General features: G+C 36.3%; 1 protein-coding gene across 1 annotated transcript in view; it reads left to right on the top strand.

The window, feature by feature from the left end:
- LOC121383129 (nuclear hormone receptor HR96-like) overlaps positions 1 to 26,209 on the top strand; it is a 151,753-nt gene that overhangs the window by 105,918 nt on the left and 19,626 nt on the right. The window contains exon 4 of the mRNA XM_041512934.1: positions 24,924 to 25,097. Coding sequence (XP_041368868.1) covers positions 24,924 to 25,097 — 174 coding nt within the window. The remainder of the gene's footprint in view (positions 1 to 24,923; positions 25,098 to 26,209) is intronic.

The following is a 26,209-nucleotide window of genomic DNA, read 5'->3' as shown; positions in this document are numbered from 1 at the left end:
GTCATACTGATTTTATGAAACAAGTGCCAAGATTCTTGTGGTGCCCAAGCAAATAATGAAATATAGATATAGATATAGATAAAGATATATATATATAGATAGATAGATATAGATATATATATATATATATATATATATATATAGATAGATATAATGCGTTGTTAAATAAAAACATTTCCTTCCTTCCTTTAACGATTAAGATCTTCTATGCAAAGAAGTCTGAATTAGTTATATAATACATTGGTTTCTGACTGAAACATCATGGACATCAGTGGTATCGGACATCCACTTTGTCAGTTTATTTGCGATAATTGCCGAATGTATAAAACATGAAAGTTAATTATCTCCTATATATTTTCGGGTGAAGATCGTATGGCCTTGAATGTTTTTCATCAAACACCAAGTTTTATAGAAGGTATTATCGGTATGTGTATATTATATCCATTTTTTACACAAAGAGTTTGTATCCTCATTAAAAAATCATCAAATCATCATCTCGCTGCCATTTGACATCTACGTTAGTGGCTTGCAACTGCCTCGTACCAATTGTAAATTTTCACCATAATTTACAACAATAGTAAGCCATGCCACATTGTGGAATGGGATGGTGATCGTAGAAAACAGTTAAGTTCATGATGGTAGATATTTATGGCGAAAGTAGTGCTACGGTACGTTCGAAGCGTGTTTGACATGTTTACACTCAGATGTCCGAATAATATTTATTTCTAGTAATATTAACAGATGGGATTGGTCAATAGTCCAGCAGCTAAACCGAACAATTGTTTGCTTTTTCAGGAACGTATCAAACATGGCACAGGTGTTCTATGGCATAGTGAAGTCAATTTAAAAATGGGACACAAAATGAAAAATTACTAACCCCTGGTGGCCGCCATCAGCAATCATTTAAATTTAAGGTGCTATGCATCTGCTGGTGTATATACAAATAGGTCATATGTCTGCCATATTGGATTTACATGTAATGGTAGCTGCCATATATAAACATTTTCAATGAATATTTAAAAATCGAAGCCAGATACAACCATTATTCCAAAGATCATACAAATATTTTAGATACCAATAACACTAATGGTTTATGTAAAAAGTATGTCATATGTTCACCATATTGTATTTAAAGATTGTCACCATATATAAACATTTTCAATGAATATATTGTGCTAGCAGAGATGCTTTTAAATGAGTGGATTTGACCATACTTTATTTTCATCAAAACTTAAATGTCAAGTGTTTGAGATGTGAAGTGACCAGGCCAGCAGGCCCCTGCAGAGGCTCTGGGTTTGTTGCATGTCCCACGCACTTCATCTATGTAAGATATCAATCTACAAATACTGTGGTACAATGTGAATGAATTATTTTTGGTATTTTGCACCGACTAGGTTTTTTTCTTTGATAATTATACCTGTTGTACAAATTACTTATGCATTTAGTTTTTTGTCATCAAATTCTCATGTGCCACTTTCGCTAACAGTTACGTGAAGTATTATTGCGTTTAATAGTAAAGATATGACCTGATTTCTCAAATCGAAAGGTACAGGTTACCTTGTATGTTGTCCCACTTCACATACCACAGAAAAAATACATGACTTTAACACTGTGTGCATCTGTTTCATTGTTTGAAGTGGCGACAGCGGGTTTCCTCTCTCAGTATCCGTATGGTCCTTAACCATATGTCTGATGCCATATAACCGTAAATAAAATGTGTTGAGTGTGTCGTTAAATAAAACATTTCTTTCTTTCTTTCTTTCTTTCTTTCTTTCTTTCTTTCTTTCTTTCTTTCTGTTTCATTGTTTAACATTCACATTTTAAAAATGCTTTGACTTTTGTGAAAGCTATTTCTGCAGAAGTCAGATCCAGCTATAATTCACTATATGATTGTTGTAAATCTTACCTGTATGTCATATAGCCTTATTTTTATGCGATATGTTTATGCTAAATATTTCCAAGTGATCATTAGTTAGGTAGAACATAATCTAATGGTACACTGCCAGGTTTATTTAATGTTTCAGTATAGAAACCTATAAAAATCAGTTCCTGCAGCATACCATTTGCGACCCTTCTAAAAGTATGGTTTATTTCGATTTTTAAACTGTCCAAATATATTTTATTTTGACATCACATCTAAATTGTACAAATCTTCTGAAACATTTGGAATGAGCATTTAAATCTTATTTTTGGAGCTCCTAATTTATTCTGGTCATGACATTTTCAGCTTTCACCTACATTGCTATGACCTGTAAATCTTAAGCCAGTAACCAGGCATTCTCTGTATACAAGCAGGACATTGTAATAAGGCCAACATGAAGTTGCATCATGGTGATTTTATCTTAAGTCACCTTTTTCAGTCAATGTGTCCAGTAAAATGAAAGTATTCCTTCGGGTATATCAAGATATCAACTGCTTTGACATCTTGATATACCCGAAGGAATACTTTCATTTTACTGGACACATTGACTGAAAAAGGTGACTTAAGATAAAATCACCATGATGCAACTTCATGTTGGCCTTATTACAATGTCCTGCTTGTATACAGAGAATACCTGATTACTGGCTTAAGATATTGGCTTTATCCTGTGAAGGTTAGAATGGCCATTGCCATTCGACTTGAGCAGGATAAAACCAATATCTTAAGACAGTAACCAGGTATTTTATTTATCCTTCAATCCAACATAATTAAAAAAAAAGCAATGAAAAGACATGTTTGGTGCACCTCCAACTTTGACCTAGCTGGAACGTATTTGGTTTAGTACTACCTGTAGAACTAATTTAATTGTGGTTTTTTGGTGTCAGACATATGGTTTAGGATCAAACAAATCAGGAGAGAAGAAACCTGCTGCAAGGGATCTTTTATATGCACCATCCCACAGACAGGATAGCATATACCACAGCTTTTGTTACACCAGTTGTGTAGCACATACTGGTTTGAACAAGAAATAGCCCAATGGACCCACCAACGGGGCTGGATCCTAGACTGACCATGCTTCAGGTGATCACTTTACACCCTATCACCTTGAAAATGTAAACAACACCGCTATCATTATCATTGACATGTTTTGCAAATTGAGCACAGCATGTAAATAAATATATTACAGCTAATTATATTTATTACTCAACACATGGCACTGATGTCAAACCAAAAAATGTTACAACATGCTTGGATGACTGTTGGATAGTGGTGAACTTCAGGACTCGCCAGCTGTAAACACAATTAATACACAATGATTAGAATGCAGCATTAATTCACACAGACAGTGCCGAACACTGCTGAAATAATTACTAATGTTGGTATCTTGCCTGTTTCTTAACATGGAAATAGTACTTGAGCATCCTTTGACATGTACATGACCAACGTATTGATTTTTCAGTGGGTGAAATTTGTTGTCTATATATACTTAGGAAGGATTATTGCGAGAGCTCTGAATGTTGTTAAGGCTTGAAGGAGAATGGATACTTGCTTGAGATGGTCATTAAATAATGTTTCGGTCTCTTTTGTATAAGATCAGACTGAAGGTCTTTAAAACAATTTTGAGGACACACTTCTCCATGATAGATGGTCTGTACGTTTTAAAATATGAAAATAATATGTCTTCTAAACAGGGACGTAATGGATATTCATTCAACAATGGTTGTGTTGTTTCACTGCTAAATGTCGACTAGAATATTCCAAATATTTTTAGTTAACACTGTTTATAAAAAAAAAATTAAACGAAGAAAAAAAAAAAGGAAAGACACTGAAAATAACATGGGGAACTTATGGCTTGGTGCAGTGGGAATCAGTCATTTTGGGATTGCCTACCTCAGAAAAAACATATTACCAAATAAATATACATATGCAATGAAAAAACATAATCTCATTGCTCACAATCCCATAGTGTACATGTTTTTTACTGATACTTTTTTATTGTTATGGTATGAAAAACCAAACAAACAAAAAAACGGGAAAAAAAAGGTTTCTCGATATCTGCGTCTTCACTGCAACTTAAAGGTTATTAACTTGTAATAACTAGTTGTGGACGGTCATTGTAAACCTACCAGCTGCCCACCAATCATTTTATAGCAACTACACGTATATACATGAGAAGAGAGTGCCGTTGCCTTGCTGCTCATACACTAACTCCAGTTGAAATGTTCTGGAATATGTACATGTGTATAATAAAGGTGTTAATTATAATCTCACTCTTGAAGTAAGAATATGTGGAGGTGTGGTTCATCAGGTTGTGCAGAATGGTCCTTGAAGGTTCATTATATTGTCAAAGAGTTCAAAGACCCAGATCCAGCTGTTCTTGATGCGTAACTGTAAGAAAACAAACCTGGAACTGAAGAGCTGAAGTTCTTGAAATTGTTCGGTCACCGTCAAGCATTGATATTACCGATTGTCTTTTCTTTTAAGAGTTCGATTCAAGTTTTGTGGTAGTGTATTTTTTTGTTTTTGATTCGTAACGGTGTTTGAGTTATAATTGAACTAATAACATTTACCTGTGGGTACATGGTTTACGTGAAGTGGCGGTCAGCGTGTTGACAATATGTATGAGTACTTTGATGAGTCACAATTTTGGGAAGCCGATAACACAAGCTGTGCAGAGTTTGAGGCCAAGTGCGTGGAAACGAAGGTAATTTATCTTCATATTGTGCCAGTCATAATGTAATACATGCAGTGGTCATTCTTTACAGTAAAGGAGTTTCTAGGGAATTATTTAACAGATTTAACTCCAAATAAGCGTGTTATATCACTACATAAACTGAAGTCGATCGAAAATGCAACACTCAGTTTTCGATTGTTTTTCCAAATAAGCATGTTATATCACTACATAAACTGAACTCTATTAAAAAGGCAACACTCAGTTTTTTATTGTTATTGCTATTGCATATGTGAGGTTGGTAGTGATGGAATCAATTGCAGTTTCATTATTTATTATCGGTTATTATTGATTTGCACCAACTGATCAACTTTCGATTACACAATCAGTTGGAATATCAGAAGGATTTAAATACTAAGCGCTATGAACTTGTTGTTCTGTTCACTATGATAAACCCTACAAATTGCTTAGTTTACCTTTATATTTGTCTTCTTTATTGTGACACAAAAACAAACACCAGCTCCAAAATATTAACATTAATCCCATCGTTTAAACTGGAGGAACAATTACAGTTAATATTTTCATACACAATCGATTATGTGTTTTTATGATTGATCATCACATCGGTAGAGCCAAAGCAATCAGGTTTTGATTAGGATCAATCACTGGAACATTACTAGAGCTTTTACCTGTGTATGTGATTTGGTGTTTATTTACTACCTACCAGAATACATCCAGTACTACAAAATCTCTCAGATATCTTTTATCCTGCAACCACCGTTTCTATTGACAGAATATGATGACAGATAAAGCAAAGTCATATTCTGCTACTAGCTGGATATGACTTTTGATGTCACTCATGTGACATCACATGCATAGCCTACATTACAAAATCACTCATTTGACCTCTAGGTCATCATACAATGTGGCTGAAATAACAGAAATAATAGCTTTTCCACTTCATGTTTATGGTCTGCAGGATAAAAATAATAACTAGTTAATGACGTTGGATATCTGCTTTAACCTGTTCAGGCCGAATGAGAAATTTCCCATTCTTACCTTCACAAGATATCCGATGTCATTAACTAGTTATTCTCTATATTATTTCTTCTCATATTCTTTTTACTACTACACATCTTGCTGTTGATTTTTCAGTGCAGTTCATTATTATATATAGAGGCTTTTTCATGGGTTTTTTCTAATACTATATTTTATGTCAACTCGTGATGTATGATAACCATATTTTCACTCATTGCTTAGCAATTCGTGAAAATATGGTTTTCACACATCACGAGTTGACATAAAAATCATATTCGAAAAACACCACATAATGGTGTATTTAATTATTACCGTATATCGCTGTGTATTAGCCGACTCCATGCATTAGCCGACCCCCTAGTTTCACCCTCCAAATCGGCTTTAAAATTATCGACCTTGTATATAAGCCGACCCCCCTATATAAAACTAACCAAGTCAGATGTCTGTGTGGTCTTTACAAAATGACAAAGTACATCTGCTTTCAAACGTCATTTGTCACAGCAAACTTATCCGGAAGCAGTAGCCGATTTCTATTTATAGAAACGGTGTCCGGTTAATTTATTTCTCGTAAAATATAAGTACCAAGATAGCGAAATATACCTAAACATTCTTGATTGCAGCCACACGTTAAAAACACAGTGACTGTTTGCATTGTTGATTGTGCTAATCGGTCTTTTCATTACTAGTCGGCTATACCCTACCATACCCAACCACCCGTGTCGATTAATCCCAAGCCGACAAACAAAACAAATGAAGCTGGAACAATTAACGTGTTCACCGGTTTAGTAAGCAGTTTTGTAATGACACGTGACCTGCGAAGTTTTCCGAAATTGTTTTGATCGGTCACCATTTATTGTTGTTTAAACAGATAAATATTACTAAATAACTTTTAAACACCAACATTTATTAAAGATGAACATATATATACAATTTTAATATCTTTTATTTGTAATAGCTTGTGTTAAAATGCAATATTAAACCTTTATGAAAGCGGAAATGCAGAGCACAATAATGACAATAGATCGAGTCGAGCCGTGACGTCACTATTCTAACTTTACATTTCCAATAAAATGTTGACTCCTTAGATAAGCCGACCCCAGCCTTTGACTTGATAAATTTTGTATCAAAAAGTCGGCTAATACACAGCGATATACGGTATATACTGTTGATCCTGAAATTAATGCGATCATTATATTAATGCAAAAAATACGAGTTTGTGTTATTTGCAGTAAAAATATGACGTATTTATTTCTGTTTTGTCTATGTGTCCGACATTATTAAAAAAAAAACTACAACAAGGAAGATTAAACTTCTAATGTATTTATAAAACACAACTGGAAAACAATTCATCGTAAGCGAGACAGACTAATTGTCCAATAGTCCAGCAAAGATGCCACCCACATGTGACGATTGCAGGGTCTTTGGACGACCTGTTAAAAGCCGACACGATTCATCACACGTAAATGGGTTTTATAGCACGCTAATCCTGAGTTCAACCATTTCATTGTTTTTACTGTTCCAGTTCGCTGGAACTTTGTCGGCATACTACTTTGGGAATTGTTCTTTCACTATGACTTTTTAATTGCCGTTAACATATAAGAAAGATACAGTTGTTACATAAATTATTGCAAAAATATGCTTTGAGTTGATCTTACCAAAAGCTCTAAGGACTAAACAGGTTAATTGACGTGTACAAAGACATGTTAGTGAGTTGATCTCATCAAAGACGCCAGTAACTTTAACTGAAAATAACACGTGTATTGTTAGAAAAGTAATAATTCAAAGGGAGGCCACTCGCATTAATTTCTTGTCACATTTTAGTCTGCCCACTGTCACTCGCATTAATGTAGGGACGCATTAATTAGGTACATCTTTTCTACATCTTTCCTAATTTTTGACAATATCGTTTGCTTTTTGTTAATATCTTTCGCTTTTCCTGTTGAAAACACGTAATACCATAATGTATTTCTTCCGATGTAACTTTTCCAGAAAATTTACTTGGTCATGCATAGACTTTATAAAAGAAATTTGAATAAAAATTATCTTTATTTAATTATTAAATTAACATTTATTTAACTGCTGTGCAAACATACCTGACAAAGCAATCCTCCAAAACAACCCACAAAAACAAAACAAAACAAATCGAATGCCGTTACATTGTAACGTATACACAGGACATTGTGTCATCATTATTTATCTTCGTATTCAATTCATTTTAGATATTTTATCATAATTGCACTTCATATCCCTTTTTTATAGGTACAGTTGTTTAAATTACTTTTTTTTTTATTTAACTCATAGGCAGGCATTTTGTTAACAATACACAATTTGTACTTAACTTTATAAAATATAACAAGAGGCCATGTTCATGACATACATTATGTAATTATGCAAGACTGATGGCTAATTATAGTATATATACCATCAGTAAGTAAAGTGTTAGAGGCAGTGTAGTAGTCATCTCGGAAAATTATTTTTTTGTACGTGACGACATATTTGATGAAAGGTGTGCTGTTCTGTGAGTACAATGCCCTGGCTTACATATTACTGGTCCATGACGACATGTTTGATGAAAGGTGTGCTATTCTGTGAGTACAATGCCCTGGCTTACATATTACTGGTCCATGACGACATGTTTGATGAAAGGTGTGCTATTCTGTGAGTACAATGCCCTGGCTTACATATTACTGGTCCATGACGACATGTTTGATGAAAGGTGTGCTGTTCTGTGAGTACAATGCCCTGGCTTACATATTACTGGTCCATGACGACATGTTTGATGAAAGGTGTGCTGTTCTGTGAGTACAATGCCCTGGCTTACATATTACTGGTCCATGACGACATGTTTGATGAAAGGTGTGCTGTTCTGTGAGTACAATGCCCTGGCTTACATATTACTGGTCCATGACGACATGTTTGATGAAAGGTGTGCTGTTCTGTGAGTACAATGCCCTGGCTTACATATTACTGGTCCATGACGACATGTTTGATGAAAGGTGTGCTGTTCTGTGAGTACAATGCCCTGGCTTACATATTACTGGTCCATGACGACATGTTTGATGAAAGGTGTGCTGTTCTGTGAGTACAATGCCCTGGCTGACATATTACTGGTCCATGATGACATGTTTGATGAAAGGTGTGCTGTTCTGTGAGTACAATGCCCTGGCTTACATATTACTGGTCCATGACGACATGTTTGATGAAAGGTGTGCTGTTCTGTGAGTACAATGCCCTGGCTTACATATTACTGGTCCATGACGACATGTTTGATGAAAGGTGTGCTATTCTAGGAGTACAATGCCCTGGCTTACATATTACTGGTCGGCATGGCTCCACTGCACCAGTAATGTCTTCCAGCTTATCAATCACCCACCATATACTCCAGATCTATAACTATCTGACTTTCATCTTTTTTTTTAAACCTGGAAAAAAAATGAGTTCGCTAGCAGGCGTGACACAGTTAATAATGATGTCGGTTCCTCTGTTGAGGAATAAAAATGTTACTTGTTCAGCCACCTTTGTCTTTTCATGTAAAATAATGGTTTATATTTACCGAATTAATGAGAGAAACAGATTCCATCATATGCGGTAATGTGAGACAGAAAAAGTACACCCTCGGTGGTAGAAATTTCGACCATGGGACTCTGCAAGCCTCATCCCAGGTCAAAATTTCCACCACCTCATTTTCTTTCCTACATAACCACATATGATGGAGTATTCTTCATCAAAGAGAGCCCAGCACTGCATGCAGCACCATGGAAAGAAGTGTGGGGACCTCCAAGGGGACTACAGTACACTGAAAAATAACAGATACATAGAGCAAGTCCATCCTAATTACCTTTTGATCACCCCCATTGGAGGGTCCACTACAGCACCATGGAAAGAAGTGTGGGGACCTTAAAGGGGACTGACTTACAAAGTAACAAATAGACAGACCAATAGGGCAAGTCCGTCCTCTTTAAATTAGGCCAAGAACCTTTTGATCACCCCTCATACATTCCCATCAGTGGGCCCATTGGGTTGTTTCCCATTCAAATGTGTTACGTGTTTATAGATTAACCAAACTTAGTGTCCATTTTCACCACGGGTTGAAAGTAGAGTCTGTGACTAATCAGTGTGTCTTGTGGTGTCGTTAAATAAAACAAATTTTAATTTCAACTGTTTCTTCTGTTTATTCATTGATGGAATAAATATAATAAGTAGGGAAAGATAATGAATTCAGCAGTTCACAGTAGTGTGTATATTTGTGGAAAATAAGACCCTATATTTCTGTCAATAGTGAAATTGAAATGTCTGCCTGAAAACAACACCACTAGAGCATATTGATTTGTTAATCATCGGTTACTGGATGTCAACCATTTGGTAATTTCAACATATAGTCTTAGAAAGGAAACCTGCTATATTTTTCTATTAGTAGCAAGGGATCTTTTATATGCACCATCTCACAGACAGGACAACACATACCACAGCCTTTGGTACACCAGTCGTGGTGCACTGGCTGGAACGAGAAGTAGCTCAATAGGCTAACCGACAGGGATCGATCCCACACCGACCTCATATCAAGTGAGCACTTTACCACTGGGCTACGTCCCGCCTTTAAGACAGGGTGTAAAAACCTGGTTGATGTAACACTGTGAAGTAAGATTTCCTTCAATGACAACAAGGTGGAAATTGTTTTGCACTTGTAAACATATCATATTCAAATGAGAGTAGTTGTTCACTTCAAGCCATAAGCAAGGAAATGTTTTATTTAATGATGCATTAAACACATTTTATTTACGGTTATATGGCATTGGACATATGGTTAAAGATCACACAGATATTGAGAGAGGAAATCTGCTGTTGCCACTTTATGGGCTACTCTTTTCAATTAGCAGCAAGGGTTCTTTTATATGCATCATCCCACAGACAGGATAACACATACTACGGCACTTACCGTATTTGACCGGAAATAAGCCCAGGGGGCCAAGACAACTCATTGTGAGCTTAGCATGGGGTGGGCTTATTCCCAGACAAGGGGCCAGTTTTGTTGAAATTTTTTTTAATAATAATAATTAAAATAAATAACAATACTTAAATGAACTAGGAAGAAAACAAAAAACGTTCTGTAGCTCATCTATTAATTAGTGTTCCATTTGTTATTAATAAATAATAATTGTTTATTAATTAAATTGTTTGTTTTTTTACTAGTATCTAATTATCAGAAACACACCTTCTATGTTACAATTACTTACCAGTGCTGTTTATTTACATCCAAAATTTAATGCTGAGAAGACTTAAAACAACAGCAATTAACAACAAACTCAATAACGTATACACACGTTTCTGACACAGGCAGCCAGCTTACACTACAAAGAATTATCAATCTAAGGTCATTTTTCTTAGCCAATCAGAATAAGGTATTTGCTTAATTAGCATTAACTGCGGACCCAGTGTGGTGGTAAAAATAGACATTGGTTTTTAGTTCATACTTCGGCTTGGATACTTCAGAGAAATACTGCAGGCATGAAATTGAAAACAATGTTACACACTGTTATTGTTAGACTGCTAAATCTCACTGGTGGTAAAATATTGTGTTACATTTGTGTTTAATTATCTGCAGGAGGTATGACCTTTTAAATGAACTTTGAGCAAACTTGCAATTTCATGTTATTTATAAGGTGGCGAAGTTGGGGGTGGGCTTATTTACGAATGAGGGCCTAATTTCTTAAATGCTATCAAAACGGAGGGGGGCTTATTCAAAGACATGGGCTTATTTCCGGTCAAATACGGTAATATACTTCTCGTGGTGCACTGGCTGGAGCGAGAAATAGCCCAATGGGCCCACCGACGGGGATCGATCCCAGACCAACCGCACATCAAGCGAACGTTTTACCACTGGGCTACATCCCGCCCCCTTCAAGCCATATATAAAGACTAATATAAGTATAGACATTAGCCTCCAACAGGGCACAATATTTCACGAGAACCGTTGTTCTGTTCGCGTGTCGGTTACACAACTTTAAAATCATGAGAACCGCCAATCGGTTACTTGGTGTACGATTACATTATAAAAATAAAAGTACCATATATCAGTAATCATAGTGAAGATCAGGTTATGCTTTTGAACCACCAATGTAGCACAGAACAGTAGTTCAAGTGCTTTAGGATTAGGTAGGCCTAAAGCATCGGTTAGGAGAACTATATTCACGTAACTGAACAATCGGTTACCTAAGTAAAACTCACGTGAACAGACTTCTGGTTACCTAAGATTTTGAAATATTGTCCCCTGCTCCAGCCTCGCACAATATATGTTTTTTAAATGATTCATAAAACATCATATCAATCTCATAACTGTGCTAAATAGTGCTTAATACCAATCACCCTTTCCTTTCTATATATGCTCTGATTTTATCTCAAATATTGATGTTTAGTTTTCCAGATGCTAGGAAATGGTGTGTGAGACCATGGAGAGATTTGTTTTTAATTGTCAAGGGCAGTGCACATGATCTCTTCTCTAAATATTTCAGGTCTTACTATAAATAAATTTACATTCTATAGGCCTGATTAACAGAATTACGTGGCATGGCATTTAAAAAAAAATTAATTAACTGTTAAATTTGCATGTAGCGGAAAGAAAAACAAGCCTAAGCATTGATTGCAGAAATGAATGTTGCCATGCACTAATACAGTAAAAAAAACTAATTGGGAATTAATGAATTACGATAACCAGAAATTGTCTACTTATTTTCTGAGGGTTTTTATTTTATTTTTATTTTTTTGTGTTCATTTATTGATTACTACATAAAATGCAGTGCTTACATTAATCATTTAAGCCTATTGTAATGGTGGGAAGATTGTGACCTCACAACCAGTGAAGACCACTTAGCAGCTTAAAAGGACTATATATCCAAAGTTTTTAGCCAGCTAGCAAGGCTTCCATTTGTTTCCTCCAATAAAATAAACACCCATACTGCTTTTTTTCCGTTTTTTTTTTTTTTTTTAATGACACTTTCTTACCTCAACATGTCTTAAATATAGAGCATTATTATGGATATACATTTGGAATGATCCTTGTATGAATTAAAGGGTTGTTTTGTTTACTGACACCACTAGAGCACATGATTATTAATCATCAGCTTTTGGATGTCCAACATTTGGTAATTTTAGAGAGGAAACCTGCTGTGTTTCTTTTTAATAGTTGTGAGGGTCTTTTATATGCACCATCCCATAGACAGGATAGCACATACCATAGCCTTTGATATATCAGTTGTGGTGCACTGGCTGGGACGAGAAATAACCCATTGCTTGCATTGTCAGGGATCGATTTCAGACCAACCGTGCATCAAGCAGGTGCTTTACCACTGGGCTACATCCCAGCCTTTGGGAGAATTATTTGAAAAGCAAATTTTGAAGAAATAATAAATGTTTGCTTATGAAATTATTTTAGACAAAAATCGATATTGAGATGCTACAAAACATTACAATGTCCAACAATGCACTGGTTATAGAGATATTCATATTAGGTAAATTGTAATTTTTAAAACATAAAAAATATTTTATTTACCGAAAGCCTTTTAAAATGACTACAAACTCAGCTTAATCCCTGATTTAGCTCAGTCAGTTGAGTGCTCACCTGAGGCGCTTATGTCGCTGGATTGAAATGTGTCGGTAGATTCATTCAAGTTCAACTGATTGATTTTTTTCTCATTCCAATCAGTGCATCACAACTGGTCAAAGGCCATGCATGATATAAAGTTTGTTTTATTTAACAACACCACTAGAGCACATTGATTTTTTATCTTATCATCGGCTATTGGACGTCAAACATATGGTCATTCTGACACTGTTTTTTAGAGGAAACCTGCTGTTACCACATGGGCTACTTTTTTACAACAGGCAGCAAGGGATCTTTTATTTGTGCTTCCCACAGGCAGGATAGTACAAACCATGGCCTTTGTTGAACCAGTTATGGATCACTGGTCAGTGCAAGTGGTTTACACCTACCCATTGAGCCTTGCGGAGCACTCACTCAGGGTTTGGAGTCGGTATCTGGATTAAAAATCCCATGCCTCGACTGGGATCCGAACCCAGTACCTAAAAGCCTATAGACTGATGGCCTAACCACAACGCCATTGAGGGATTCCTCTGATGACTTCAAGTCAGAATTACCAAATGGTTGACATTCAATAGCCGATGATTAATTAATCAATATGCTTTTGTGGTGTCGTTAAACAAAACAAACTTTTTTATGTATTTTTTGTTTTGTACTGGAAATGGAAATTACTGAACTGGGTATATTAAGGACATTAAATTGTGTCTTAGCATTCAGCAATTTCAGCAGCATCCAGTACTTAAATATGAGCAATATGTTGGGTAATTACACACATCTTTTCTTCATATATCCTTTCATCCGGCGTATATGAAGAATGATCAAACATATTTGCGTACATAAAAATTCAAATTAGCATTACCGATCACACTGAAATTTATATGGATAGATTGTGAGACAGAAAGTACAAGAAATGCTTCATGTGGATAATAGTGTTTCCGTCTTAATGTCCATCATAGCAAAATATACTGACAGTCAGGCCTCAGTGTCCTACGTAGAAGTAAATACATTACTGTCAGAACTGTGTTCATTAGGTATAGGTTGCTGCATAAGGAAGATTTCATCCAATATCGATTGAGAAAGGTTAAGCAGTACATGCTATGTGATTACATAGCAGATGGTTTGACTGGCCAATAAGATGACATTTCTGACTTGGGGGGGGGGAGGAGGGGAGGGCAGAGGGATGTAGCCCAGCGGTAAAATGCTCGCCTGGCGTACGGTCGGTGTAGGATTGATCCCCGTCGATGGGCCCATTGGACTATTTCACGTTCCAACCAGTGCACCACGACTGGCATATTAACGGTCGTGGTATGTGCTGTCCTCTTTGTGGAATGGTGTATATATAAGAGATCCTTTGCTACTAATGGAAAAATGTAGCGGGTTTTCTCTCTAGGACTGTGTCAAAATTACCAAATGTTTGACATCCAATAGCCGTTGATTAAAAAATCAACTAGTGATTCCAACCAGTGCATCACAACTGGTATATCAAGGTCTGTGGTATGTGCTGTCCTGTCTGTGGGATGGTGTATATAAAAGATCCCTTGCTACTAACTGTTCGTGGTTAGAGCGGTATTCAAATGTCAATAAACCCCTTTTTGTAGCTGCATGCGACAGGCCATAGGATTTCAAACTTCATGGGAAACACTTTTTCAGTTCCGTGCCTTGTGATCATGGGAACCCATCAGAAACTGTTCACAATATTTTTGTTGAACAGTCGTACTCGATATAATAATAATAGGAAACAAACTTATGGTTCCGTGATTTTACCAACACTCTACCGACACGGTACCAGAAACGATAATTTCCATGAAATGCGAGGGCGCAATATTTCCACCACTAGTATTATAAGATATGTAGGTATGTCTGCCAGTCAGTGGACACAAATATCATCATCTAAAATATGTAACGACATATTACATGAGGATTTACGATCACATTCCATGTAACAGCATATTACATTAAAGCTGAATTAGGAAAACCTGCCACAAATACCATAATCTAAAATATGTAACGGCATATTACATGTGAGTTTACGATCATATTCGATATCACCTCTATTTGTAGTTAAAAATGTATTATGTTTTGTTTAACAACACCTCTAGAGCACAAAGATTTATTAATCACCAGCTATTGGATGTCAAACATTTGGTAATTTTCACATATAGTTTTTAGGTAGGAAATCTGCTACATTTTTCCATTATTAGCAATTAGGAATCTTTTATATATACCATACCACAGCCTTTGATATACAAGTCATTGTGCACCATCATTTGTTGTGGGATGAGAAATCGATCCCAGACTGACCACACATCAGGTGAGCGCTTAATGTGTTACAACCATTCCCTATGAATGAGTAAATGCAGTGCATGTATGTACCGGCCTCGCTGGTATCGTGGTTAAGCCATCCGTCTACAGGCTGGTAGGTACTGGGTTCGGATCCCAGTTGAGGCATGGGATTTTTAATCCAGATACCAACTCCAAACCCTGAGTGAGCGCTCCGCAAGGCTCAATGGGTAGGTGTAAAAGCACTTGCACCGACCAGTGATCCATAACTGGTTCAACAAAGGCCATGGTTTGTGTTATCCTGCCTGTGGAAAGTGTAAATAAAAGATCCCTTGCTGCCTGTTATAAAAGAGTGCCTATGTGGCAACAGCGGGTTTCCTCTAAAAAACAGTGTCAGAATGACCGTATGTTTGACGTCCAATAGCCGATGATAAGATAAAAAATCATTGTGCTCTAGTGGCGTCATTAAATAAATTAAAAAAACTTTTAGTAAATGCAGTGCATGTTCGTAGTATTACAGAGTGTTGGCTTGCGTGACATAGGTTGAACAAGATGTCTTTCCAGCAGTAGTCAGAAGGTTATATACCAAGAAAACATGTACATAGAGATAAATCATCCATTAATTAGCAAAACCAATGAAAGGTTGCCTTGTAGTGCACTGAACTTTGGTGCAGCTCAGTCATATTGCCGTTAGGGACAACAAAAGAAGATTTGTTTGCCAGATTTGTTCAGCATTTGTCATTTATTAGTATCGGCATTAGTTCAGTGACACGCAAACCTGACTATGACTTTGTCAAACTGAGCGAGATGTATAATACTGAGCTATTGATTCTTCAGTTGATTAATCCATCTTAAAGGGCCAGGCCTGAGTTTGCAGCCATTGTAAGATGCTTCCGATGAACAAATCCTTTTTTGATGACGAAAATCATGCCAGTTATTTGAAAAGAAATTGAAAACATTCAGGATTATGCCGAGGGTATATGAAATGATTCGGGTGAATTATAAAGTATGCCGGAAACTAATATAAAATTATATGTAAAATTAGTTTCAAGACGGAAAAAAAACCTGTGATGGTATAGCCATAAAATCTGTTTATATTAGTATACAATCCAGAATTTATTACTGCAGTTTTCCCCCTGTTTTTTAATGTTGAAATAGACCAACAAGTTCGCCTATTGCATAAATAGTCTCACCCAATATTTTTAGAATTTGTATGCTCCCAAATAACACTATAAAAGGCGAAGTGTAATTGGTCGATATTTAAATTGTTATTTATAGATGAAATGTCACCTGGAGATGGGTGTCCAAGCAATGCTGTTAGATCTACTGGTAGGCCCAGTAGAGCTAATTTTAATCAGATTGAAAACATTTCAAATGTAACTAGAAGGAGATGACGAAATGAAGTCATTTTCAGAAATCATTTACAGTATTTCACATGCACAGAGATATAGGACTGGGGGAGCAGTGCCATATCATGACGTCGCTTCGCAAAACAACGTCATTAATATTGGTTGTTCATGTGATTACACTTGTTCAGTGTTATTGCACGTGTGCATCATATGGTTTTAATTAACTCAGTTATGTCGAACCATGTGAATTATAAATATTGTATGTAAAGTTGTCAGTTGGTAGTAATAACAAACAACAGCTGTAAACCCGCATGTTTCTGATGTCCTAATTTTAATGCTCAAATGAAGATGGGTTAGGCAAACATTGGATTGCACGAGCATCAGGAGATTTAGTGACCATTTTGGCTATTTCCAGAGGACTGCAGTAACGCAGAACATACATCCAGCATGATGCTTTTAATTCATTCCATCTAATACTATTAGTAAATAAATTAATCAAGCAGAAATTTAGTCGGGACTGTAATTCCTGTACATTAACCTATACAGTTGTGTAAACTCGTAATGGTAAATTAACTTTCCATTTCCCATAGTTTGTTCCTAGTGATAAAAAATGACACATGTAGTTAGTTAATAATGTCAACAAAAAATAAGAAAAAAGGATTCGTTCTCTTGTTGTCATGACAACATTAATGTATAGAAAATATTGTTTCTCTGTGGAATAATGAGAATGTGTTGGCCAGATTTATAAAGCCTGTTCTTGTCATACATTCAGTTACATTGATGTTTAAACACCTGTGTTAAAGGAAACTAGACTCGGTCAATTCAGCCCTTGATTATCTATTTACTGGTATTGTCACATAATACAGTTTTCATGAAAGCATATTGTCATCTTCATTATTTGAACGCATGACACCATATATCTAATTACCTATCAAATTTGGACAAAATCATTAGTATCTCTAATAGAAATAAAACTTCATTACAAATAATTACAGTTGCTTTTAATGAGTTAAAATAACTTTAGCTGACCACCAAACAATATTTTAGTTTTTCCCCACAAAAATGGCAGCCATCTTGGATTTGATCATGATGACATCACTGTGTCAAGTCATTCCATAGATAACAGTAAAGGGAAATTGTTTTTGTAACTTCTTGTTAGTTATCATTGACATACATCGACTGCAAGTGACTGAAACTTTAAATGTGTTATGCCTAGCTTACCCCGTATCTCTGTGAATCTTAGATAGGTTCTGAAGCCCTAATTTCAAAGTGCTGTAAACATTCCACAAGCCCTACACATTTTTTTTTTTTTTTGTGAGACACTATGGGGTGTACTGATTCAGAAAAACTAAACCATTTTCACTTAAATGTTGTCCCACATGTTTGTTTTTGCTATCAGGCAGTAAATGTACTTGCCATGACGGTTAAATTCATATGCAAGCTATCACTAGAATTGTTTTACAATCCACTAGCCATGAGATAGGTGATTTTAAAAATTTACTAGCCAGAATTAAAAATTCACTAGCCCTACTTTACTTTTAAGTTAATACAATTTTACTAAATAATAGTAATAATATAAGTTGTAGAAGCATCACGAGGGGTATATGGCTTTTTATGTACCCTCTGTGTGTTCTTTTACTCCGAGCCGAAGGCGAGGGGGTAAAAGAGCACACAGAGGGTACATAAAAAGCCATATACCCCGAGAGATGCTTCTACAACGAATTTATCTTGCCGACAACTGTTGCTAATCGCGCATTAATACAATAACACCACGACCGTAATTAGGTGGCCGAGTTCAAGATTGCAGCTTTTAAAAGTATTGAAATAGTGTATTTTATAGTAAAAATAAAATTAATTATGTATACTTGATTGATTATCAATGTTATTTATAATCTAATTATTGCTTTAGCATTAACTGGGGCGGCTGGAAACTGTTGAAATTACAGACGGGGTATAAGAGAATTTGGCTCCGCCCACAGGGGGATAAGGGCAAACAACCAATGAGATTAAAGAATTTTACATGAAGGCGAGATAATCAGATGTGTCACACTAACATTGGGGGTTGGGGTGAGGCCAGGATATTCATATTTACAAAATAAACTAAACTGCAACATTTGACTGGGGTTTTTTCCACTAGCCATCGTAAATTCTTATTAGAATTCCCCTACCTTTTTTTGAAGAGAATATATATAAATACATGTATATATAGCCTTTGAAGCAGTTCCCTTATACCTTTCTAGAATGTTTTCGTTTCGAAAGGATCATAAATTATTACTCTAAGGCAGTTCCTGTACAAAATTTATAAAATGTATTTTAAAAAATGTATTGTAAACCATTTACAATTGTTTTATTTTTATTTTTTTTATGTATTTTTTTTTTAATTAAATGCGTAAACATTTAATACAGAGACAAAGACATTTTGTTATATATAGAACATTACAAACATAATTATATAAATGACCATGAAATGAATGGTGAATCTACAGTATTTCTATTTCTGTATGGGGGCAACTTCACAGGGCTATATATCGGCTCCACGCTTGTCAGTTGAGCTATATATCTCAGTATCGCACGAGCCCTGGATAGTATTCCCCCATGTGGGGCCATGCACTCAGGAGACACCCATACCCTGTAATTATACACGTGACAGGCATCGAAATCAGTTGAGAACTGTTGTTCAGATTACCAGGAGGAACTACCACATGTCAACGACGCACTCAACACATTTTATTTTACGGTTATATGGCGTCAGACATATGGTTAAGAACCACACAGATATTGAGATAGGAAACCCGCTGTCGCCACTTCGTGGGCTACTCTTTTCGATAAGCAGCAAGGGATCTTTTATATGCACCATCCCACAGACAGGGTAGCACATGCCATGGCCTTTGATATACCTGTCGTGGTACACTGGCTGGAACGAGAAATAGCCCAGTGGGCCCACCGACAGGGATCAATCCCACATCGACTGCACATCGAGCGAGTGCTGTACCACTGGGCTACATCCCACCCCCTGTCGAGGACGATACTTCATTCTCCACAAAATCTTATTAAAGTAAACCTGCGTGACCTAAGTTTTGATCAGTTCAGTGTTATTTAGATACTCATACAGTATCATACAGTAACAGTGCAATGAGAACAGTGATGTGAATGAATAACAAAGTATCAGTGACGGGGATAGCTCTGGCAATCAACAAATTCACCAATTGCAAATTTTGAAAGCAGTTGGCAAATTTTATTTTAGTTATGTAATAATTGACATTTGTTAGAAAATAACTGACAATTTCTGCAATTTTTTTAGTTTAATAGACAATTTGGTGAATTGTTTCGCTCACCCAGAGCTAGCCCTGAGTGAAGGGATATTTTATAGTGATAATAATGGAAACATAATTGTGTCATAACCTACAAGTTACTAGGGAGTCTAATTCACAAAGCTCATATTTGAAGCATCACTAAATTGTACTTGCAGGTCTGTTAGCATTCATTGCTCTGTGAGATTGCAAAGTTGCAAGAGTTTTGTGAATTCGATCCCAGGGCCCCATTCCACGAAGTGATCTTATAGCACTATAACTATGGTGCATATAATGATCCCTTGCTGTTAATCACAAAGAGTAGCCCATGAAGTGTAGACAGCAGGTTTCTTCTCTCAATATCTGTGTGGTCCTTAACCATATGTCTGACGCCATATAACCATAAAATAAAATGTGTTGAGTACATCGTTAACTAAAACATTTCCTTCCTTCGCCAATTTCGCCAATTACGAATTCAAGAAAAATTGGCCCAGTGGTGAAGAGCTCGCCTGACGTGTTCATTCTTGGATTGATCCCCATCGGTTGGCCAATTAGGCTATTTCTCATTCCAGCCAGTGCACCACGACTGGTAGACCAAAGGGTGTGGTATGTGCTATCCTGTCTGTGGGATGGTGTATATAAAAGATCCCTTGCTACTAATGGAAAAATGTAGCATGTTTCTGTTCTACGACTATGTCAGAATTACCAAATGTTTGACATCCAGTAGCCCATGATAATCAATGTGCTCTAGTGGTGTCGTTAAACAAAACAAACAAACATTCTGAATGGGGGCTGCCATTTTAGACCTTTGTGCATTCCTATCACTGGGGCAAATCCCAGTACCCAACCAACAGTAGTAAAAGTTCCAATTTCTTTTTTCATACTCCACTATCATCTCTGAGTACTGGATTGAAAAATCCCCCATTGGGAAACGAACCCAATACTTACTGGTCTCAAACCAGTGACTTAACCACTACTCCACCGATACTTGTAATGTTTTATCAATGTCATTCAGCAGTCAAGTTCAGCTATAGTCTGTTTGCGTCAATGGGGAACCGACCTGTAAATGTAAGTGATTTTATTGATCCGTTTCCAAGTCAACCAAATTAGTAAAATGGCCTGATAATTGAAAGTATTTATTATTTTCAGCAAATGAGAATTATGAATGTCTAATATGTACAATATTTGAACAAAAGAAAATTGTTTTATGAACTCCAGCTTTGCTCACTAGTATTACATTTCCAGTGAGGTTTTTTCTAGCAACAAAAGAGAATATATCATTTTCATTTTCCCTGTTACCTTTTAGCATTGCATATTTATAAATATATTTCTTACACACCTGTTGGTAAGAACACCATGCATTAAGTTTTGGTTACACATGGTTGTTTTTTTCTTAACAATTTTAAGACATATGACTGGCTGCTCCTAGGTGATAACCAGGTCACCAATGCCATACAACCAATGAAAAACAACACAATGGAAATGGGTTAGACTGTGATGTATACAATGTAGTTAACCTGACAAGCATGTGTCTGTGACGTGTATGTGCAACGGCTGTAAATAACTTTTAGTCGAAAAGATGTTAAAATTTTCTTAAAACCTGTTTTTTTAGGATATGTAAGAAATAGAATAATACATTCGTGTCCGTTAGATACCATTTATCTTACAACTCGTTGTTTAAAAACGTATCAAGGTCACTTTCACTTGTTAGATACATTTTAAAATAACTCGTGAGATAAATGGTATATAATGGACACGAATGTGTGTATTATTCTCTATATATAAGCCAGTAAGATAGTGTGCATCGATGCCTTTTAGCACTGAATATCATGGTAGTATGCAAAAACAAGAATTTTGGTTTAAAACAATGTTTATTTCTGTTAATACTTTTTAACAGTTGGGATTGTAACCTGTATAACTAATTAAATTTCTGTTACATTCATTACAATATAACATCATCCCATTGGTCAAGACATAGCAATGGGAGTTTGTTCATTTCTCGATGAACGTAAAAATTATGTTGTCAGGGAATGTCATATCTGAAGGCATCATTTGATATGGGCAGGTTGTCTTATTGAGCATTAATGTTTATGGACCAAAAATAATTCAAAATAAAATATGCACTTTTAGTGTTATTATTAGCAAGCCGATTCGCACACTTTGCGGATGATGTTTTGTTCATACCCCGATTAATGTAAAAGAAATAACAGACAATCCTTAAATATATGTATCTAAATTGAAGCCAAAGGAAATAGAACTAACTATATTAAAAAAGAAAAGAAAAAAAAAGAATCAACATTAACTTCATTACTAAACCGCTTAATGCAGTCTTTGATATATACCAGTCTTTGATCATTGGCCTGGAAGTGGGGAGAAATTGACTGGTCCACAGTTAAGTAGGTCATCAGTTCTGTGATTCACTGGCCATCATATGTTAACATTAATTGTTAGTGTGAGATAGCACAAAGGAAATGTACCAACACTACATTCCAAAGCACCCATCTCCAAGAGTATTTTAAGACCCTTGATTGCATGTGTCCACAGGAACTCATCTATACCATGTGGCTTCTGTATTTTTATTTCACTAATGAACTTCCATTTTGAATGAAAATTAATTTTCTGCACGAAGGAATTGATGTATTTATGGATAATAATGCAAATTAGAGATCGGTTCTTCAAGGTAATTGATTTTCTTTGAAACCGTTCAAGGTAATTTATTTTTCTTAAAATAAAATTCCTCCAGCAGTCTCTTACTGCTTTGGACAGCAGTGGAAAAGTAATTATTATTGTTATTTGTACTAGTCCCCTACCAATCCAGTCGGAGGGGACTATAGGTTTCGTTTCCATGTTTCTGTCTGTCTGTTCGTCCCCCAGTTTTTTTTATGTTTTCCCCCATAGTGCCTCAAGACATTGATCTGAAATTTTGTATATAGATTTATCAAGTACTGTTACAGATCAAGTTTGACTTTCGTGGTCATTTACCCCTTTGTAACAGAGTTATGACCCTTGATTAACTTAGGAGATATGAAAAAACATTTTTTTTACAATGCCTCAAGATATTGAGCTCAGATTTTGCGTATTGCTTCATCATGTAGAGTCATGACAGAGTTATGGCCCTTGAACCTAGGAGATATTTAAAATTGTTAGGTCCAGCGTAGAGGACATGTTTTGCTTTAGCAGCTAGTACTCTCAGAATGCTTGTTTTTATAATTATTTTAAATTTGTGTTATTATTTTTAATTAAACATGATCCATTTTCTTTTTATCCCATGTTTCATTTCTTCCTCACCTGGCAATTCCTCCTATCTTGTACCTTGTTTTACTGTCCACTTCCTCATCCTAGTCCTCGTCTATTCAGCTAGGATAGCTACTTGGAATTTGTGGCCATATATTCATGCCATATACTTACCATCTGCTTTTGCTGTGAACTTATATATCCATGCCACATACTTACCATCCACTTTTGCTGTGGACTTATATATCCATGCCACGTATTTACCATCCACTTTTGCTGTGGACTTATATATCCATGCCAGATACTTACCATCCGCTTTTGCTGTGGACTTGTATATCCATGCCACATACTTACCATCCGCTTTTGCTGTGAACTTATATATCCATGTCAGATACTTACCAGCTGCTTTTGCTGTGAACTTATATATCCATGCCACGTACTTACCATTCGCTTTTGCTGTGGACTTATATATCCATGCCACGTACTTACCATCCGCTTTTGCTGTGGACTTATATATCCATGCCACGTACTTACCATCCGCTTTTGCTGTGGACTTATATATCCATGCCACATACTTACCATCCGCTTTTGCTGTGGACTTATATATCCATGCCAGATACTTACCATCTGCTTTTGCTGTGAACTTATATATCCATGCCACGTACATGTACTTACCATCCACTTTTGCTGTGGACTTATATATCCATGCCACATACTTGCTGTGGACTTAATTATAAAAAATATAGATGATATGAGATGAACGATAAAGCGGCAATATTTCCCTTTCGGTATAGGACTACTTGACAGGGCCATGATCCACATTTGCTAATGGTTCAGCTATTTTTATACCATCTAAGCCCATGGATACACAGAACCTGCAGTGCTTGCTGGGCAATCATCCTCATTGGGGGGGGGGGGGTCATGCACTCGGGAGACAGACCCTTAATTGCAGTTGTGTAGTGGGTACTATTTGGTGTATACATGCACGCGCACCTCCTCGTTTTATCTATTCTGGGTTGTAGTTAGGACTGGAATAAAAAAATCCAATATTGCTTACGGTGTTCTTCATCTTTGAAAATAGGAGGCTGTTTGAGAAAAGTCTATATATATCTCCGTTGTTTTTGCCCAAAATTTGAGGATTTGTTCGGGGGGGGGGGGGGGGGGGGGGTTGACCCGCTACTACCCACCCCCATGTTGTAGGCTTTTGTTGAGTGTGTCGTTAAAGAAAAGATTTCTTTCTTTCCTGCTAATAAAGACACTGTAGAATTACCTTTGGCATTTGTACATATTTATGAGGGTCTTTAGCCAGTGCACCATGACTGGTATATCATAGGCTGTGGTATGTGCTATCCTGTCTGTGGGTGCATATAAAAAAAATCCCTTTTTTTCAGGTTTTCTCTTTAAAATTACCAAACCGTTGACATCCAACAGCCGATGATTAATAAATCAATGTGCTTTAGTGGTGTCATTAAACAAAACAAACTTTAAACTTTAACACTTTGACATTTGTATATATTTACATGGGGTTTTTTGGGTGTTTTTTCAGCAAACTGCATCAGATTTAAAGTTGAAGAAGGAACAGAAACGCCGTCCCAAGCCCAAGGATGGAACAATGCTTCTGTGTGTTGTGTGTGGGGACCGTGCCCTCGGCTACAACTTCGATGTGGTGTCCTGTGAGTCCTGCAAGGCGTTTTTCAGACGAAATGCCCTCAAAGCAAAGGTACGTGTAGGAAAGTAGCATTTTAATCCACTGAAAAGGCCATTAAAAGGGGTGGGATGTAGCCCAGTGGTACAGTGCTCACCTGATGCATGATCAATCTAGGATCGATTCCCATCAGTGGGCCCATTGGGCTATTTCTCGTTTCAGCCAGTGCTCCACAACTGGTGTAACAAAGGCTGTGGTATGTACTATTCTGTGGGATGGTGCACACAAAAGATCCCTTGCTGCTACTCGAAAAGAATAGCCCATGAAGTGGTGACAGCGGATATCCTCTCTCAATATCTGTGTGGTCCTTAACCATATGTCCTACACCATATAATCATATATAAAATGTGTTGAGTGTGTTGTCAAATAAAACATTTCCTTCCTTCCTTGCCATTAAAAAAGACTGTCATTTACACTGCAGCCATTGTAATGTCTTTTAGACTAACAGAGCCATTTTAATGATTAAAAGTACATATTAAAAAGACTGTCCTGAGTTTGCAGCCATGTTTATTTCTGACTAACATATCATCAGTATACCAGTTGTCCACATATCCAGTGAGTTTGCAGCCATGTTTATTTCTGACTAACATATCATCAGTATACCAGTTGTCCACATATCCAGTGAGTTTGCAGCCATGTTTATTTCTGACTAACATATCATCAGTATACCAGTTGTCCACATATCCAGTGAGTTTGCAGCCATGTTTATTTCTGACTAACATATCATCAGTATACCAGTTGTCCACATATCCAGTGAGTTTGCAGCCATGTTTATTTCTGACTAACATATCATCAGTATACCAGTTGTCCACATATCCAGTGAGTTTGCAGCCATGTTTATTTCTGACTAACATATCATCAGTATACCAGTTGTCCACATATCCAGTGAGTTTGCCTTTGTGTGTTGATGATTCTAGCAGGCAATGTCATAATGCATTTAATGCCATTCAATTTTACAACTTGAAACTAAGCAAGTTGTGTCTTTATAGAAGGTTGTATTTTGAAAATTTAAAATTCCCGTACTCACCAACTGAATTTTAATGATAAAATGATTAGTAAACTTGTAGGCCCTACATTTAAATTATTTAAAACCAATGACATAATATATCCCATTGACGTTAGTTGTT

Source organism: Gigantopelta aegis, chromosome 10, assembly GCF_016097555.1.
Source record: "Gigantopelta aegis isolate Gae_Host chromosome 10, Gae_host_genome, whole genome shotgun sequence".
Lineage (NCBI taxonomy): Eukaryota > Metazoa > Mollusca > Gastropoda > Neomphalida > Peltospiridae > Gigantopelta > Gigantopelta aegis.
This window is presented reverse-complemented; position numbering and strand designations above follow the sequence as displayed.